General features: G+C 39.5%; 1 protein-coding gene across 1 annotated transcript in view; it reads left to right on the top strand.

Annotated features, from left to right (window-relative positions):
* LOC126335095 (uncharacterized) overlaps positions 1–19,384 on the top strand; it is a 499,726-nt gene that overhangs the window by 81,009 nt on the left and 399,333 nt on the right. Inside the window, exons 3-4 of the mRNA XM_049998005.1 lie at positions 4,753–4,917; positions 6,437–6,838. Of these exons, the coding sequence (XP_049853962.1) occupies positions 4,753–4,917; positions 6,437–6,838 (567 nt within the window). The remainder of the gene's footprint in view (positions 1–4,752; positions 4,918–6,436; positions 6,839–19,384) is intronic.

Below are 19,384 nucleotides of genomic sequence, written 5' to 3'. Positions count from 1 at the left end.
GATCAAGTTCAAATATCATGATATACCCACAGGGTGCTCTGCACTATAGAGGAGGGAGTGGTCTGTGTAGCAGTGATGTATTTTTGTGCTTGTGTGTTGTGAATTAATGGTCTTTACGAGTGACCTCTCTGACACACATTTTTGTCTTTTCTGTTGTTTGTAAGACTAGTTCTTGGTTATGGAATTCTTTGATGGGGGAACAAATGCACAGAATATATACACAAAATTTTCAAACTACAAAAAAAGTCATAAAAATAACAGCCAAAAACTGTAGTCAAACTCATTGTAAGGAAGTATTGAAAGCACAGGGGATTTAAAGTACACCATGTGAGTATATTCACCAATCAGTTGTACACATCAACAGTAGCAATGATAATTACTGCAGAGACACCTCACAGCTGCGACTGTGAAACAAAATCTAGACCGAACTAACATTTAAAAAGATAGAATAAACATAAAACTCAAAACATCGTTATCTACCAGAGAATAAAACTTTAAGCAATATGTCCTATACACTGAAGATAAGGGGTATAGAAAGAAATGTGTCACTACTAAATAGAAATAATGATAATAAAACATCTATCATTTCACATAACACTTTCACACTTTGTTTTTTACTTTCTTTCTTTTCCCTTCTTTTCAGTTTTGGTAAATCTTGCCCCTAAATCTATGCGATGTATAATACTAGCACCCTAACCTATTTCTGAGCTCTGAGTCCCCTTCATTATAGAGAGAAGCTCTAGCAAATGGAAAGTTGTGGTACACAAAATGGAAACTTGGGATGGTTCCTACTTTAAGGCCACAGCCAACCTCTTGCCTGTACTTGTCAAACTATATATATAAAATAGAAAGAAACTTCCACATGGGAAAAATATATTAAAAACAAAGATTCCAAGACTTACCAAGCGGGAAAGTGCCGGCAGACAGGCACAATGAACAAAACACACAAACACACACACAGAATTACTAGCTTTCACAACCGATGGTTGCTTCTTCAGGAAGGAGAGGGAAAGACAAAAGGATGTGGGTTTTAAGGGAGAGGGTAAGGAGTCATTTCAATCCCGGGAGCGGAAAGACTTCCCTTAGGGGGAAAAAAAGGACAGGTGTACACGAGCAAACACACACACACACACACACACACACACACATATATATCCATCCGCACATACACAAACACAAGCAGACATATTTAAAGGCAAAGAGTAAGGGCAGAGATGTCAGTCGAGGCGGAAGTACAAAGAAGTTGTTGAAAGACAGGTGAGGTATGAGCGGCGGCAACTTCAAATTAGCGGAGGTTGAGGCCTGGCGGATATCGAGAAGAGAGGATATACTGAAGGGCGAGTTCCCATCTCTGGAATTCGGATAGGTTGGTGTTGGTGGGAAGTATCCAGATAACTCAGACGGTGTAACACTGTGCCAAGATGTGCTGGCCGTGCACCAAGGCATGTTTAGCCACAGGGTGATCCTCATTACCAACAAACACTGTCTGCCTGTGTCCATTCATGCGAATGGACAGTTTGTTGCTGGTCATTCCCACATAGAAAGCGTCACAGTGCAGGCAGGTCAGTTGGTAAATCACGTGGGTGCTTTCACACGTGGCTCTCCCTTTGATCATGTACACCTTCCGGGTTACAGGACTGGAGTAGGTGGTGGTGGGAGGCTGCATAGGACAGGTTTTACACCGGGGGGCGGTTGCAAGGGTAGGAGCCAGAGGGTAGGGAAGGTGGTTTGCGGATTTCATAGCGATGAACCAAGAGGTTACGAAGGTTAGGTCGATGGCGGAAAGACACTCTTGGTGGAGTGGGGAGGATTTAATGAAGGATGGATCTCATTTCGGGGCAGGATTTTAGGAAGTCGTATTCCTGCTGGAGAGCCACATTCAAGGTCTGATCCAGTCCCGGGAAGTATTCTGTCACAAGTGGGGCACTTTTGGGGTTCTTCTGTGTGAGGTTCTGGGTTTGAGGAGATGAGGAAGTGTCTCTGGTTATCTGCTTCTGTACCAGGTCTGGTGGGTAGTTGCAGGATGCGAAAGCTTGTGTGTTTTGTTCATTGTGCCTGTCTGCCGGCGCTTTCCTGCTTGGTAAGTCTTGGAATCTTTGTTTTTAATAAAATATATATATATATATATATATATATATATATATATATATATATATATATATATATATATATATATATAGAGAGAGAGAGAGAGAGAGAGAGAGAGAGAGAGAGAGAGAGAGAGAGAGACGGAAACATTCCATGTGGGGAGAAATATATCTAAAAACAAAGATGATGTGACTTACCAAACAAAAGCGCTGGCAGGTTGATAGACACACAAACATACACACAAAATTCAAGCTTTCGCAACCAACGGTTGCTTCATCAGGAAAGAGGGAAGGAGAGGGAAAGACGAAAGGATGTGGCTTTAAGGGAGAGGGTAAGGAGTCATTCCAAACCCGGGAGCGGATAGACTTACCTTAGGGGGAAAAAAGGACAGGTAAACAATCTCGCACACACACACACACACATATCCATCCGCACATACACAGACACAAGCAGACATATGTCAGTCACAAAGTACCCAAGAAAATCTACTTAGAATTTTTCTAGAACCAAGTTTAAGTGATGAATCTAAGAATTTATTACAACCACATGCGTATTATTCCAAAAGGGATTGTTAAGAGAATACTGGACTAATCACAGAACACAGAGAAGCATTCAAGCAACCGTTCTTCCCATGGTCCATATGGGAATAGAACAGGAGAAAGTCCTAATAACTGATACAATCAGCCATAGCCTTTGCCATGTACTTCACAGTGGTTTTTAGAGCACAGGAGTACTTGTAGAAGTTTCTTCCATCTTTCGTTGCAGCTGGTTAAACACTGTTGACAATACTTCAATAAATAATACACATTTTTCCAATGTAACCAACACATGCCCAGTGGTATCTAGTGTTTCTATTGGCCAAAAAAGCTGGCAATCATATTGGATAGCACTGGGTAATATGGGTGTTCGTGCACTGGTTGTGACCTGTTGGAAGTGCATATCTTCTTTACATTGCATAAACAGGAATAGAATGGGATGCACAATAGTCTCTATGCACTCTACACTAGTACAATGGGATGTATCCTCTGTCATGCACCTCACAGTGGTTTGCCAAGTATAGATGTAGATGTACATTGTTTAGTGTTCTGTCAACAAATACCAGAGGTACAAGTACAAAATACTTTTTGTTGATGATGGTGTCAAGTGGTGGTTTAAACCTGTAATGAATTGCCACTTGAGAAATAAATATCCAATGGTGCTCACATTTGATGAAAAAAACTACCCATTAAATCAAACAATACACAACCAGTGACGGATTTATCTGTACATAAAAATAAAAGAATAAAATGCATTTTATTTTTATTTTGGGGGCATAAATTTTAACTGTGTAAACAGTACAACACATTTTCATCTGCAGTACACTTTTACAACCACTTGGACTGAACTTGGTGATGGCATTGCACAGTGCATGCGTGAGTCAGCCAACACAAATGTCAGAATCTGCAGCATCAGCATCTAGTTGCTGATGTAGAGGTCCTACTCACGCCAGAGCTAAGTGGCTGACATGCATGTTAACTGTGCCCATGGTCCAGAACGCGGCTGACTGGTTCCTCAAGTGTGACTTGTGGACCCTGTGTAGAAAACCAAAGAGAAGCAGCCAACTGCTGTCATTGTAGTGAGCCTTGGCAGCTCTGGTCATCTTCCCAGGGCAACTCGTTCAGTGTCCACTAAAAGCTCTGCACCCGGGAGGCTGCAAATTCGAGCCGTGGCGCAGCCCCTGCGTGCGGTAGTATGCAGTCCACCAGTCTATGCCACCCAGAGAGTGGAGGCTAGCAGCCCTCTCACTCCACTGCCAGTATAGCTCCAAGGTGCGACTCACCCTGCCACAGCAATGACTCGTCTGAGCAGCAGGCCAGAGGTCATAGTGGTTTGCCTGCAACTTAAGCAATCATCATTCTCTCTGTTCCTATATGCAACAAAATGGTGACACAACTGCCTGCTTTGAGCCTCTGGGCTCTCTTATTTATATGTAATTTACCTATTCCTATGATGTAGTTCCTCTGGAGGGGACAAACGGAGTGCTCTTTGATAATTATGCCAGTTTTCCTCAGCCCACTGCGGCCCCTACTTAAAGGACATGAGGTGCTGTTGTAACTGCAATGCATGGGCTCTTCACAGCACATCTGTGTCCTGTGCTGCCCTGATTACTTCTCATTCATATATTGTGCCCACTGGACCATTCCTTCTACTCTGTGAGTGGTGCTGTAAACCTGCCTCACAGAATCATTCGCAAAATGTCACCATCACCCACGCCTGCCATCCGATGTACTGATTGGCCCCTTATCTACTGCCTGCCAGCCATAGCTGAGTGAGATGTACAAGAATTTTCCAAACCCATGCCTGTAGTTATTAGGGGCACAGCATATTTATTAAACTGTACTATTAATCACTATAATCACACAAATTCTGTTCTGAAGTACTTCATCTGGTTCATCATGTTGTCTCACATTTCTTATGATTATTTTTATCATTTTATTTTATTTTGGTTTTTTAATAAGCTGAGTTCTTGGTAGTACACTTAGCAACGCTGTTTACAATTTACAAACTGCTAAGCTATTTGAATATATGCATTGTTCCCTGTGTATTTTTTTTCCTTTCATTTCCACCTACAAAATATATTTTTGGTCCAAAAACACCACTTAAGTATGGTTCATCTTTTTTCAGATTTTCCTTCTCACTTAGAATGGGTATAACAGGATTTATAACAGCATGTAATATGGAGTTCATGATGTGGTATATGGAAGCACAAGAAACATTCTCTCACAACTATGAATACCTGTACTGTGGATATTCTGCCACTGCTTCAATCACACAATTTCTGTTAAATAGGTCAGTATGAAATTTTATGTTACCCTCATCAAAAAGGCCACTAAGATGTTTCGAGAATAAATAAATTTGGTCCTGATTTTCAAAAAAAGAGTAAAAAGAAAAAAATGTTTTTCCCATAACCTTGCAGAAGTTTGTTGTATTAATAACATCTCATCTGTATAGTTGTACCCTGTCCCTAGAGCATTACCATAGGATAATATTCAGATGTTGCTTCCTAGGAAGATAGCTACCTTCGTATTCAAGGAAACAAGTCCATTATTCTGAAGGTTGATACTGGATTTCCTGTCTCCTTTGTATGGATTCCTCGAGTTATCTCTCACTCTCAGCATGAATGAGCTCTTGAAAATGTTGAAATAAATAAATTCTTAGTCAGTAAGATCAAACAACATCGAAGTTAACAGCTGAATAGCCTTACAACACCTAGCAAATAGTTGATCATAGCCTCTGGGGAGAGAGAGAGAGAGAGAGAGAGAGAGAGAGAGAGAGAGAGAGAGAGAGAGAGAGAGAGAGAGAGAAATGAATAGTGATTTATTCAGCTTGTAAACGTTCATTAATCATCAGATTAGCATACATGAGAGGCATCATAAATCAGTAATTCATTTTAATTAGGTAAAATTATAGCTAATGAGATGAAGAAGTATACTTAAATTAGTATTTTTCCTCATAATAAAGTTATATTCAACAATAATGCTAATGATCATTAACAGACATCCTGCTTGAATTATCGGCTCATCCTTCAAGAACTTCCACTGAGTGGTAACCTTTCCGTATTAGGGTATCATCTAGCTTTTATTTAGCAGATCTTACTTCACATACCAAACGCTCTCATCTTTTTGCCTGTCAAAGATTTTCATTCCCATATGTTGAGGAGTCTGGGCATATAATTTTAATGAGTGAACAGGAGCCATAAAATGATCTTTTTTCTGTATAATATATTGTAACTGTAATTCTGCTTTCTTGGTCCATAAATCACTTATTGCACAAGAGGTACAGTATGAATGATCAAAATTATTTTTTGTGAATAATTATGGCATGCTGTTTAAAAGGACTGCAATATCATGGACGTATAGGGAGGGGATTTTTAAAATTTCCAGGTATTTAGATAAAGGTTATTTGGATGAGCACCACACATTTCTGATAATTTGTTCCTGGGACTCCAGTATACATGATGTGTTACTACAACTTTCCCAGAAAACAATGCCAAACTTCATTACTGTTTCAAAATAGCTGCACTATGCAGTTTTTCAAATGTTCTCATCAGTGGCTCTGAATAATATTTGCATCCATGTTCCATTTTAAATTCTTATTTAGGAGGCAATGGAGAGAGATAATTGGTGCAATACTCCTGCTTTGGTAGCTGGTAAGCAACACTTGTCTTCTGTGATGAATGTTACTAGAATTAATTTTCGCTTTAATTTTGGCTACATGATGTCGTAATGTAGATACATGTGCAGATAAGTACATGTACTCTCTCTGGTTATGACATAATGGAACAGGCTAAACACTAATGTTCAAACAGGGTACTGAGGAAGAGAACTGAAGCTGGAGAAGATGCTGAAAGTGAGTCTGACGATGAGACAGGGGGTGGACGTTGGCAACTGCTCAGGACAGAAGTGACCGGCCACCAGCGGTGGTGGTGGCTGTGGGAGGCTGGCACCCTGCTGCTTGGTGTCGAGCAGCTGGCAGCTCAGCTTCAGCCAGTGTGGGTGCTGCCACCACTGCTGGGAACCCTGCAGGGGGCTGGCTCTGCCCTGTCCTCAGGCGGAACAGTTGGGAGTGCGAGGATGAGCTACGGTATCGGCTACGGATGCGGCTGCATGGTTGCGGGTTTCATCGTCCAGAAGTGGGGAGCAGCTGTGCTGTTCCAGGTGCTCAGCCTGGGAACCTCAGCATGTGCAGCAGTTGCAGCCATCATTAGGGGGTAAGTCTCAACTTATTTTGCTGCTTAGTTTCCACTGCACTACTTACAGCAATTAGGAACAGCATAAACTTCAGTTCTGTTGCTGAAGAGAAGGCAGAGTGCTTCCACTTGGTATCTACCCCTGATAGTAAAATTTTGATTAGTAAGCAGACTTGCCAACTCTGATGTAAGGTTTTCCTCTTGGTGACATTCCCTGATTTGAAAATGTATAGCAAGTTAATGAGTAGAAGAGCAGAACCAAACCCTGAATTTCTCTTTTGTGCTCAGTGACCTCTCAATTTAAATATCAAGTGTTCCTCGCAGTTAAGGACAAAGCTTGAAGCTATGAAATGTAAATTTTCATATGCAGAATGGTTAAAATTACTAAAATTCTCCAGTTTAATATATTCAGCCAACAAATACAGAGATGAAAGGTAAGGGGTGGCTCTAAGTCACACAATACCATACACTTTTAATGTTCCAGGACAAGACTTCAGTTTCCAGGTTTGAACCACAGTTTGCAGATAGTCATTCTTAAACATAAATTGTTTTTTTTAGGGACTATAGATTAATAACTCTGATCTTTACCAGAGCAAAATTTGTTCCTCATTAGCTTTTTTCCATGGTGATTTATCCGATGTTACTTTCAAGGCTTTGCGTTATTTATCTGCACATTAGATGTCAAACCAGTACACATGACATGTTATATCATGTAATGTGGTTACTTGCTGAATGAATTTATATACTTATTTTTGCACTGAACATGTAATGTCATTAGTTGATCCTCAGCAACTTTTGAGTGAAACGGCTTCTAAATTGCATGCCAGATGAAATAACTGGGAAAAGATGAACACACTGAGTGAAAGGTAAGTGTACATTTCTTTTATACGCTGATGTAAAAGAACAGCCTAGAAATAAAATTTCGTGCAGCACATTTGGAAGACAAACCTTCATTTCACTCACAAAAAAGGTAGCAAAGTTATGTAACTCTCCGGGTCCTACTCTTGAAGCGATGAATCAGAATTAACATCAAAGCCTAGCCTCATGAAATCATCATGATTTTTAAAAAAAAGGGAGAAACTATACATCAGCCAAGTAAATGTTTGAAATGCTAATTAAATGGTCATTTCCTGTTTGAACACATGTTGTACATCATCTTGCTTGATATTCGTATAACACTGTAATAGTTTGAAACCATAAGCACACAGATCTATCATTTTGGATTCTGAGGGGTGTCCCCCCCTTCCCCCCCCCCCCCCCCTCTCCCCCAGCCCTCCCCAAATAAAACCAGCTGTCATCCCCACTTTTGATAAAATACAGATGCCTAAGATATTAATAACAGTGACAGTAAAGTACATTTAATGCTTTAATATAGCAATAATTTGTTTACATGATTGATTAGTACACCTCGATCAATTTATGCCCCACAACAGCTTCACATCAGTTTTCAATAAGAACCACTGCAGCTGTATTAAAGTACATTTAAATACATTTATTCTGTCAAGCAAGTTTGATTCAGGAACATCATCAGGTGACACTTTCAACAGACTTTGTAGTGAAATCTGTGAGAATTTGTCAGGAAGACTATTGGGAGCGTCACTTGGTGACACACACTGAATGAAACAAGCTGTGACTTAATAAATGTACCTTTATACAGCTGCAGCAGTTCTTATTGACATTAATGAAATACCGGTACATCAATACAGCATAGCTTGCAAGAAATTGCAATACAGAGAAATACATCATTTAAATATCATCTACCTAAAAATTATTGGAGTACTGGTATCAAGCAAATAATGTAAAAATTTTCTTAATTTTATAGCTTCATAATTTATGTGATAGAAAATTGATGTGTGAAGTCTTTATCATTTTTGTCTTAGTGGAGTGTCTTTCCCCTTCTGTCTTGCCTTAGTCAACCGACTGTGTTTTGTTGATCCTGCCTGTGGACTCAAAAACCATGTCATATCTGTTGTTTCTAGCAGGTATGTTCAGGCTTGTAAGTCTGTGCCATTTCTTGGTTGAAATGTTTACTGCAGTCCAAACAAACTCATATGAGTTCCCCTCAGGAAAGAGATCCTAAGTTAAACTAAGCTTGTAATTTCTTTTAAATTTTCTTGCCACTTTCAAGACTTTTAGTTCACCTTGTCTTTTGTTCTTCAAAAGTTAGCTGAACATAATGTGTCACTTGGATATTCACCTGGACCTATTAACAAGACATACACAATAATGATACAAAGCACGAAAAATGTTTCTGGAGCACTGAACTTTCTACTATCATTTGCTAGACAAATCCACAAGAGAAGTTGCAGGGTTTGCAGCATATGTGAGGAAGAAATTATTCTGTTTTGTGGGCATGTTCTGACAAAGTGTTGCATATTTATGCTGATATGATAGTCTTCTGGTTCAGTAGCTGTTACAGTCAGTGACAAAAAGCTAACAACAAATAAGAATATAATTCATAATCGTGTACAGACCGAGGATAACATTTTGCCTGACTAGAATGTGCTGCACAAAGCATGGAGCAGAAATCCGCTGGCACATGAAAGTACTGCACTCACAGACCAGAGTTCTGCACTCATATACCATAAAGGTCACTGTTTTAAACCGACATCTCAGTCACATGATGGATGGCTGGAATAAAGCTATATACTCTGTCATTCTGCATGATGCAAAATGGAGCTAACTGTTACAGATTTTTCTAATTTTTAGCTGAAATGAAGCACTGATTTTGACATCTGAGTGTCTTCTTGTATTAGTAATGCATACAATATCTGCTATAGCACTGCAGTTAATGTAATTTCTGCAAAATTCTCAACATTTATTATTTTAACAGTCAGCCAGATGAATGTTCAATAAACAGATTTTGAAGCTTTGTAGTAACAGTTCTATGTATGCTTTTTACAAAGGCCATAATTACATTTTCTTCAATGAATGCCCCTTTTTGCTACTCTGTGTATCATGTAGTTCATTCTTCGACAAAAATGGAAGACAAAATGTCAATTCGATAGAATTCATTTTATTTTCAAATGACTACTCCAGAAACATGAGAGAAAAAATACTATGCTATGATATTATAGGAAATGACATAATATTTTATCAATAAAGTTCTATTTTTACACAAAATGAGTATTCAGATTTTAGGATATTTATGAAATCCATTCCATACACTGAAACAATATCAACCTACTATGGCGCAAAATATGTTACCAGACATTGATTACTGAGAAAACTGTAGTTGTGAGTGAGGTAATATAAATTGTAAGTTATGTAATATATTTCAGAGAATGAAAGAAGTGGTGTTACCTAACAAAGTGTGAATCATAAGTGCATTTCTAAATGTCTATAAAATTGACTTCTTGGCCTGGAGCCAGGAAGTTCAGCACATTTCTTAGGCGGTAAAAATGAACACAACAAAAAAGCAACAAAGAGTTGCTCATAAAGAAGACAATGTTTGTGATACAGTGAGAAAACAGTTATGTTAAACAAGCTTTCTGCATTCTGAAATTGACAAAAAATTACTGCCAACATTTAAAAGTATATTCATTGAAGTGTTGTTTTCAGTATCATATGAAAGCTCCAATAGTAGCTGCTCTTATTCAACAACACTTTTCTTGGGGTTTCTGGTAGATTTTCTACAAACTTCAGATAAATGGCATTTCAGATGATATGAATCTGGATTTATCAGCAACTGAAACTTATGCATAACTATTTTCTTAACTGTCATATTGACAAAAGTATAAATAAAATCTTGAACTTCATTTCCCGATCCAGGTAGCACTTCTTTCATACTTCTATGAATTGGTGGTTTTCAAATTTTTCTTGGAGTGTTACACGCACAGGAAAATGAAAAATAGGTGCACAGCATCTGGTTTCAGTTTTCCTTTGATGAAAAACATTTGAGCGTCAAAACATTGAGGCCAAAACATTTGAGGCATAGCTTTATGTACTCACCCCATCTTCAGGCCATGAGTGGCCTACTGGGACCTCAGTGGAGGATGCGGATAGGAGGGGCGTGTGGTCAGCACACCGCTCTCCCAGTCGTTATGATGGTATTCTTGACCAAAGCCGCTACTATTCAGTCGAGTAGCTCCTCATTTGGCATCACAAGCCTGAGTGCACCCTTATGTGGTAACTTTAAAAGGAAGAATTTTGTGTTAAATGAAGGTACAAATATTCCTTCAAAATTAAAGGTTAACAATTACAAAATTAATGTAACCACACATACAAAATTCCTAGGTATCCAGATAGACAGTCATCTAAGATGAAAGAACAAATTGATCAGCTGGTCAAGAAACTTAGCTCATCGTGCTTTGCACCAAGAGCTCTCCATCAGTTAGTAGACAGAGAAATAATATTGTTGTCCTACTTTGCATATTACCATTCTGTTCTCTCCTATGGCATAATCTTCTGGGGAAATGCTGCAGGTGTTGAAAAAGTCTTCAGAATACAAAGATGAGCAGTGAGGCTAATATGTGGGGTCCCTAATGGGACATCTTGCAGAGGTCTCTTCAAATCTCTCAGGATGCTTACCACCACAAGTCAGTATATATACTCACTGATGTTATTTGTGGCCAACAACAGGGAACTGTTTCAGAAAAATTGTGACATCCACAACCATGACAAAAGACAGCCGAAAAATTTTCATCCAGGCACTGCATCTCTCACTAAAGTACATAGGGGAGTTACAGAGTCAGGTATAAAGGTCTTCAATAAGCTCCCCATCAATATGAAAAAGGAAATAAATAATCTACAGGTTTTCAAAAGGAAACTAAAATTATTTCTCATTGAACAAACTTTTTATAAAATGAATGAATACATAGAGTTATGATGTACAATAGTGGGGGAAACTGCCTAAGAAAAGCACTCCCTTAAAGATAAAGTGTGACGCTGCTACTTGTAGTTTAACTGAAATTATGGTGATAAAATGTAAATTTATCTGTTTCATTATGAGAAAATGTGAACTCCTATGTATCCCAGTCTCTTGAGCGTTCACTTAAACCTCTTCTTAAGGAATGCAGTTAAAACTTGTATTCATTCAAACCATAACCACGAAGAAATTTTTTTTCCTTATATATGTCAGTAGCATAAAAATATGCACTGTCACTTATTCTACTATTTTAAACAATCACTTAAACTGTTTTTGGCATAATGCAGGCTTTAATACTGCATGCAAGTAATTGTTCTTGTAAAATAAACCAATGTCTGTGCAATGTGATATATAAATGTTAATGTACTACTGTAATTGCATCAGTTCACTTGTCCTATATTACTTGTACACTAGCTGTATAATATGTAATCAACAGGACCAAATAAATAAATAAAGACAATCAGAGGGAAAAATTTACCTGTTTTTAGATTACATAAAAGGTAGTTTTGCAGTTCATAAAAGTGGAAAAAGTGCCAGGCAATTAGTATTTTATAAATACCCTCACTGCGATTTTACTGCAAGATAAAACCTTTTTCGTTATCCGATGTCACGCGTTCGAGATGAGACTGTGACTTGAGTCAAGTCACTTGACTATCAGTGTACTGTGTCTTGCCGGAAAACTAGTGTGCAGTCAGACTGCATGGGGGCCCAAACAAAGGGCATCACTCTTCGTGCAGTTCCCGCGTAGAGGATTCACGCGCAAGGTGCAGCACACCTCTGAGGAACAGAGGATGGAAGAATCAAATCTGCAATACAGGGTGAACTCAAATATGGCGGCAGAACACAGCAGCGCGTCACATAGCTCTTGTAACTAAAGTAATGATTGGCTGTTATGGACTGACTTGCTTTTTCCCGCTAAACTGGATTTGTGGCCAACACTTAATGTTTTTCATTATTGCACTGCCCAAACTGTCAACTTAAGCAAGTTTATGAAATAAGTGCGTGCTTTATTAGAGTTGCATAATTGTCGAGCTTAATGATGATGAGTACAGCGTATCAAAAGGAACACAGGTTTTGATTGTTTATGTTTACCGTTCATGAAAATATATAGTAAACGGACAGACTTAACCTTACAAATGACCAAGTGGAAACTAAACATCGGCACATGATTTGGAATTGTCCTTGCTAATGTGCACATAATCAAAATGATACTGAAACTAGAAAGGAACCTCAAGTTACAAACGAAAACTGTCGAGTCTGAAGCTGAGAACAAACAAATGGTCAATGCATTTGTGTTCTGGGAAGCGCACTGGCGGAAAATGCTATAGTTCCAATGGTTCTGAACACCATGGGACTTAACATCTGAGGTTCAAAATCAAATGTTCAAATGTGTGTGAAATCTTATGGGACTTAAGTGCTAAGGTCATCAGTCCCTAAGCTTACACACTACTTAACCTAAATTATCCTAAGGACAAACACACACAGCCATGCCCGAGGGAGGACTCGAACCTCCGCCAGGACCATGCGCTTTAATGTACACTACATAATGATGTAGCGCTTCATTTGAGAAACAGTACAGAATAAACTTTTGCAATTGTAGTATTGTTGCGTCTATAACAATACCCCGGTACGACTGGCTCTGGCGTGATTTACAGGCGAGTACCTTTCGCCCATCGCTTCACTAGTTTGGTCTCCGATAATTCTGTAACATAGTAAGCACTTGGGTACGTTTGCTCAAAATCGTATAAAACGTTCTTTCGCAATAATTATTTTTCAGTTAGAGACAGGAAGTTAATGTGATCCAGACGACAGTTAACTACATAATCTGATTCTACTGGTCACTTGTTAACTGTCAACTTTCTTCTTGGTCTCCACCTCTGAAATACGAGTATTCGGTCAGCAACGATAAACGCACAGCAACGTGACATTGCTTGTCTGTTACGCTAGCAGGCATCGGTATTTGTTTGGAATTTCGTTACAGGTAACTGATTTTTCTGTCAAACTAAATTATCAGACAGCGAATGTAATGTCTTAAATAGTTTACTCATTTACATCAACAACTATCTTTATATGACAAGAGACTATTGCGGCAATCTAATTTTGGTAGCAAGTTTCAAATAATACAAAGCGTAAAACAATATATAGAAGCACTATTACATGCAAATTTTACACCCTCAGTTTTAACAGATAACGTTTTTATAGACCAAGATAAATTTAATCAAATAAAAACTTTTCCTGTTTAGAATGGCCTGTCTGATCATGATGCAGAGCTAGTTACAGTATATGACATAGCTCCATACAGTAATGCAAAACAGGCTTCCAAAAATGTGCATTTGATTAACGATTTAACAATTGAAAATTTTAGGGAAAGCTTGCAACAGTTAGACTGGAATGAGGTGTACAGGGAACCTGATGCTAATTTAAAATTTAACCTATTTCATGATACCTTTGTGACCATATTTGAAAACAGTTTCCCTAAGAAAACAGTGCAACATAACCGGAAGAAAGCATCTAAAAAGACATGACTTACTAAAGGGATAAAACTATCTTGTACACAGAAAGAGGAAATGTATCCTATAGCTAGAAGGAGTAATGATCCAGAAACAGTGATACATTATAGAAACTACTGCACTGTATTAAGAAAAGTTATTAAACAGTCCAGAAGTCTGTGCATTATGTATGAAATTAACATATCTGATAATAAAATTAAAACAATTTGGAATATTGTTAAAAGGCAAATAGGACAACAGGGAGCATAGGAAGATTGTATTTTTATCAAACTCAATGAAAATGTTGTTAACAAAAAGTCAGAAGTAGAAAACGTTTCTAATAATCATTTTTAAGTGTTGTAGAGAAGATAGGACCAGATATTGATTAGAAAATGCAAAGCCTTATATGGAAGAGGCAATACCTATGTAATCTGATAAAACTGAAGTTCAGGCCAGCTCTCCTACTCAAATTGGAAGACTAATAAATTCACTCAAAAAACCTCACATGGAATTGATGGCATTTTCAACAGAGCACTAAAAGTTTGTTCCCAACAGCCAGATATGCAGTAGCTCACTGAAAAGGGGCACTTTCCAGATAGACTTAAAAACGCTATTATTAAACCGTTGCATCCATTTCATAAAAAAAGGGGAGAGGCTTGGTGTTAACAACTACCACCCAATCTCACTTCTGACAGCTTTATCCAAAATTCTTGAAAAATTAATGTATTTAACAGCAGCATCATGTATTTGTAAAAATGAAGCTAATAAAGTGTCAAGTTGTCTCAAATGGCTCTGAGCAGTATGGGACTTAACATATGTGGTCATCAGTCCCCTAGAACTTAGAACTACTTAAACCTAACTAACCTAAGGACATCACACACATCCATGCCCGAGACAGGATTCGAACCTGCGACCGTAGCGGTCACGCGGTTCCAGACTGAAGCGCCTAGAACCGCACGGCCACACCGACCGGCTAATAAAGTGTCAGTTAGGTTTCCAGAAAGGCTTTTCAACAGAAAATGCTGTATATGCTTTCAATGATCATATATTAAATGCTTCAAATAACCGAATATCACCCATTGTGATATTTTGTGATCTCTCAAAGGCTTTTGACTGTGTGAATCACGAAATTCTTCTATACAAGCTTAAGTATTGTGGTACGAGTGGGACAGCGCACAAATGGTTTAATTCATATTTAACTGAAAGAATCCAGAGGGCTGAAATTAACAGTACAGATAGTCTGCAAAAATCAGCAGCGTCCTCTAACGGGGGAGGTATCAAGTATGGTTGTCCTCAGGGTTCAGTTGTGGCTTCCTCGTTGTTCTGAATATACACACATCAAAAAAAGTTTTGCAGCACCCCAGTTCCCAGAACTCCTGAAGATAAACATTGACTGTGGCTATTGTATCACAGACACTGTCCCTTTGACTGTTCAGAGATGTCACTAAACCCATCCAAATTATAAACAACCATACATGAGCAGCGCCTATTAGATGGAGGGGATCTGACAGCCAATCGGTTCCAGTCATTCCACCAGGAAGGAGGTACACGGCTCGTGTTGTCTGTAGTTCAACCTTGCCTAGACGGTCAATACCGCGGTTCGATCACGTCTGCGTTGTTGCTTTGTGCCAGGAAGGGCTCTCAACAAGGGAAGTGTCCAAGCGTCTCAGAGTGAACCAAAACGTTGTTGTTCGGACATTGAATAATGCTTTTCGTGCAGCCACAGGACGTCGTATCACGACTCAAACAGTGCGCAATAGGCTGCATGATGCGCAACTTCACTCCCGACGTCCTTGGCAGTACTATCTTTGCAACCAAGACACCATGCAGTGCGGTACAGATGGGTACAACAATATGCCGAATGGACTGCTCAGGATTTGCATCGCATTTCTTCACCGATGAGTGTCGCATATGCCTTCAACCAGACAACCGTGGGAGATATGTTTGTAGGCAACCCGGTCAGGCTGAACGCCTTAGACATACTGTCCAGCGAGTGCAACAAGGTGGAGGTTCCTTTCTGTTTTGGGGTGGCATTATGTGGGGCCAATGTACTCCGCTGGTGGTCATGGAAGGCACCGTAACGGCTGTACGATACGTGGATGCCATCCTCCGACCGATAGTGCAATCATATCGGCAGCATATTGACGGGGCATTCGTCTTCATCGACAACAATTCGCGCCCCCATCGTGCACATCTTGTGAATGACTTCCTTCAGGATAGCGACATCGCTCGACTAGAATGGCCAGCGTGTTCTCCAGACTTGAACCGTATCGAACATGCCTGGGGTGGATTGAAAAGGGCTGTTTCCGGACGACGTGACGCACCAGCCACTTTGAGGGATCTATGCCGATCGCCTTTTAGGAGTGGGACAGTCTGAACCAACAGTGCTTTAATGAACTTGTGGATAGTATGCCACGACGAATACAGGCATCCATCAATGCAAGATAACGTGCTACTGGGTATAGAGGTGCCGATGTGTACAGCAATCTGGACCACCATCTCCGAAGGTCTCGTATGTGGTACAACATGCACTGTGTGGTTTCCATGAGCAATAAAAAGGGCGGAAATGATGTTTATGTCGATCTCTATTTCAGTTTTCTACACAGGTTCCGAAACTCTCGGAACCGAGGTGATGCAAAAGTATTTTTTGATGACTCGCCACTGTATATTCATGAAGATGCAAAACTAGTTCTTTTTGATGATAAAAATATGAAATGAGTGTATGGCATTGTTGGCCGGAGGCCCCATCCGGAGAAGTTCGGCCGAGTCTTATTTCAGTCGACGGCACATTGGGCGACTTGCGTGCGGTGATGAGGATGAAATGATGATGAGGACAACACAACACCCAGTCCATGAGCGGAGAAAGTCCCCAACTTGGCCGTGAATCGAACCTCGTTGTGCTATTAGGGTTATTGCAAATTTTGGTGATACACATATCAGTAAATTAGTCTACTATGCCTATTTTCATTCGCTGCTTCCATATGGCATCGTATTTTGGTGCAATTCGTCATTAAGAGAGAAAGTATTCATTGCATAAAAGTGTGTGGTCAGAATAATAGCTGGAGCCCACCCAAGGTCACCTTGCGGGCATTTATTTAAAGAACAAGGGATATTGATAGTACCCTCGCAATACACATATTCACTTATGAAATTTGTCATTAATAACCTATCCCAGGTCAAAAATAACAGCGAAGTGCATAGGTACAACACTAGAAGAAAAGATGATCTTCACTATTCTGGACTAAATTTCACTTTGGCACAGAAAGTGGTGAATTATGCTGTCACAAAAATCTTTGGTCATTTGCCAAATAGCTTTAAACGTGGGACAGATACCGAACCAAAATTTAAAAGCAAATTAAAGAATTTCCGGATGACAATTCCTTGTCCTCAATAGATGAATTTAGATGAATTTTTAGATGTGAAGTAGCAAGTGTATACTTATACATTCCGTAAAGAAAACTTATGTTAAACTGACACGTTCCACATCGTTACCAAATATCGTATTGATGATCTATGGAACAGGTATTAATGTAGTGTAAAACTGTGGAGTACTGCTGTCACTGTAGACCCTGATTTTTGTCTAAAGCTTAACTGTTTTTCTTGTGGAGAAAAATCACTGATTTGTAGCATAAAGTTAAGTCGTTATGGTTATAAATAGTCGCACTTGCAGTCTTGCGGAAAGTAAATTCATTCACCATAGCAGTAACCACTACGTTAATAGTAAAACTTAACAGGGTGTCTCAATGCAGCCACGTTGAGTTAGCTGCAGATATACCGGGAGGGATTTATTTTAGGTGAACGTTGCTCTACCAAGGTGAACAAGGAATCTGTCGTCTTGGAAGATAGCATCACCATTAGCGAACAAACATTTTACCACGGGATAGACCTGATCAGCCAGAATGGTCACGTAATCCTGGGAAGTAGTGCTTCCTTGCAGAGTACCCATGTGGTCCATACCACACCACGATACGGCTGCTCAAATCGTCACCGAAACCCTGCGATGTTTTCACTGTTGGGCTGTAAACTCGGTCAGAAATCGGAAACAATGTGCAACATCATTCATCAAATCAAATGGCTTTCTCCCATTGCTCCGCACGTTTTGTAGCTTCGACTTCACGTTTTCTAGTTACAGGCGTTTGCATCGCTGATGAGCGGTTTTGGATTCTAGTTCACCCCGCAATTGAGCTCCCTTCGCGTCGGTTTGGTGCTGACAGGATTGGTGAGTGCGATATTCATTCAGCTGTCGTCCTTTTATTTTTCACCACAGCCCTCTTCAATGATCGTACGTCACAAACTCGGCAAACACTTTCATCCGCGTTGTGACTTAGGGGATGAGACTTTTACGCTTCCCCTGTATATGGTATAAACCTTCGATACGGAGCCTCTTAAAACACCGAACACTTCCGCTACCTTGTTTACGAAAGCACCCACACCGTACGAGCACCAGCAATCTGCCCCCGTTCGAATTCACTTAGATCCGGCATAACGCACTCACAACTACACAGAATACTGTTCTCACAACGATTGACATTTGCAACACAATGAGGGCACTTCAAACGCGTCATTCGTGGTCAAATATAAGAGCGCAGTCTGCGGGATTGGGTAGCAGTGTTTTCGTGTTTTGACCAAGCCTTGCAGCTTGCACAGCACACGGCTTTCTATGGAATTAACATTCAGGTGCGCAAAACAGCAATTTTGTCGTCAACATCCGTACATAGAGACATTCATACATACAAGTCACTCATGTTCTGACAGTTAAGAGAAGTAAGTGTTCCTTCTTACGTGTATTTTTATTTGCCTTCATAGCAGCAACAATTATTCATCAGTGCTGTTCACAATAAATAAATACATAACAGCAGAAGAAATAGTTATGCTTTTAAAAATTTGGTCTTAGCGCAAAATATTTGCTTTGCTAACCTCCATAGCTTCTTTTCGTGACGATATATATATATATATATATATATATATATATATATATATATATATATATATATATATATATATATATATACTCTTTAGATAGGCACAGTGCGTTGCAAAATAAAAGGTAGCATTCTGAACAATCGATATGGGAATTGCGGAACATCAATTTCTGTTGTAGTAACAGTGAACATCGGCTATGAAGCTGCCATGCAGCAGCCATACCTTGAAAACCACTGTGAAGCGCATGGCTGAGGGCACTTTACATTGTACTGTGTATTAAGGTTTCTT

Source organism: Schistocerca gregaria, chromosome 2 (genome assembly GCF_023897955.1).
Source record: "Schistocerca gregaria isolate iqSchGreg1 chromosome 2, iqSchGreg1.2, whole genome shotgun sequence".
Classification (NCBI taxonomy): Eukaryota; Metazoa; Arthropoda; class Insecta; order Orthoptera; family Acrididae; genus Schistocerca; species Schistocerca gregaria.
Note: the sequence above shows the minus strand (reverse complement) of the source record. Positions and strands in the feature narration are given on the sequence as shown.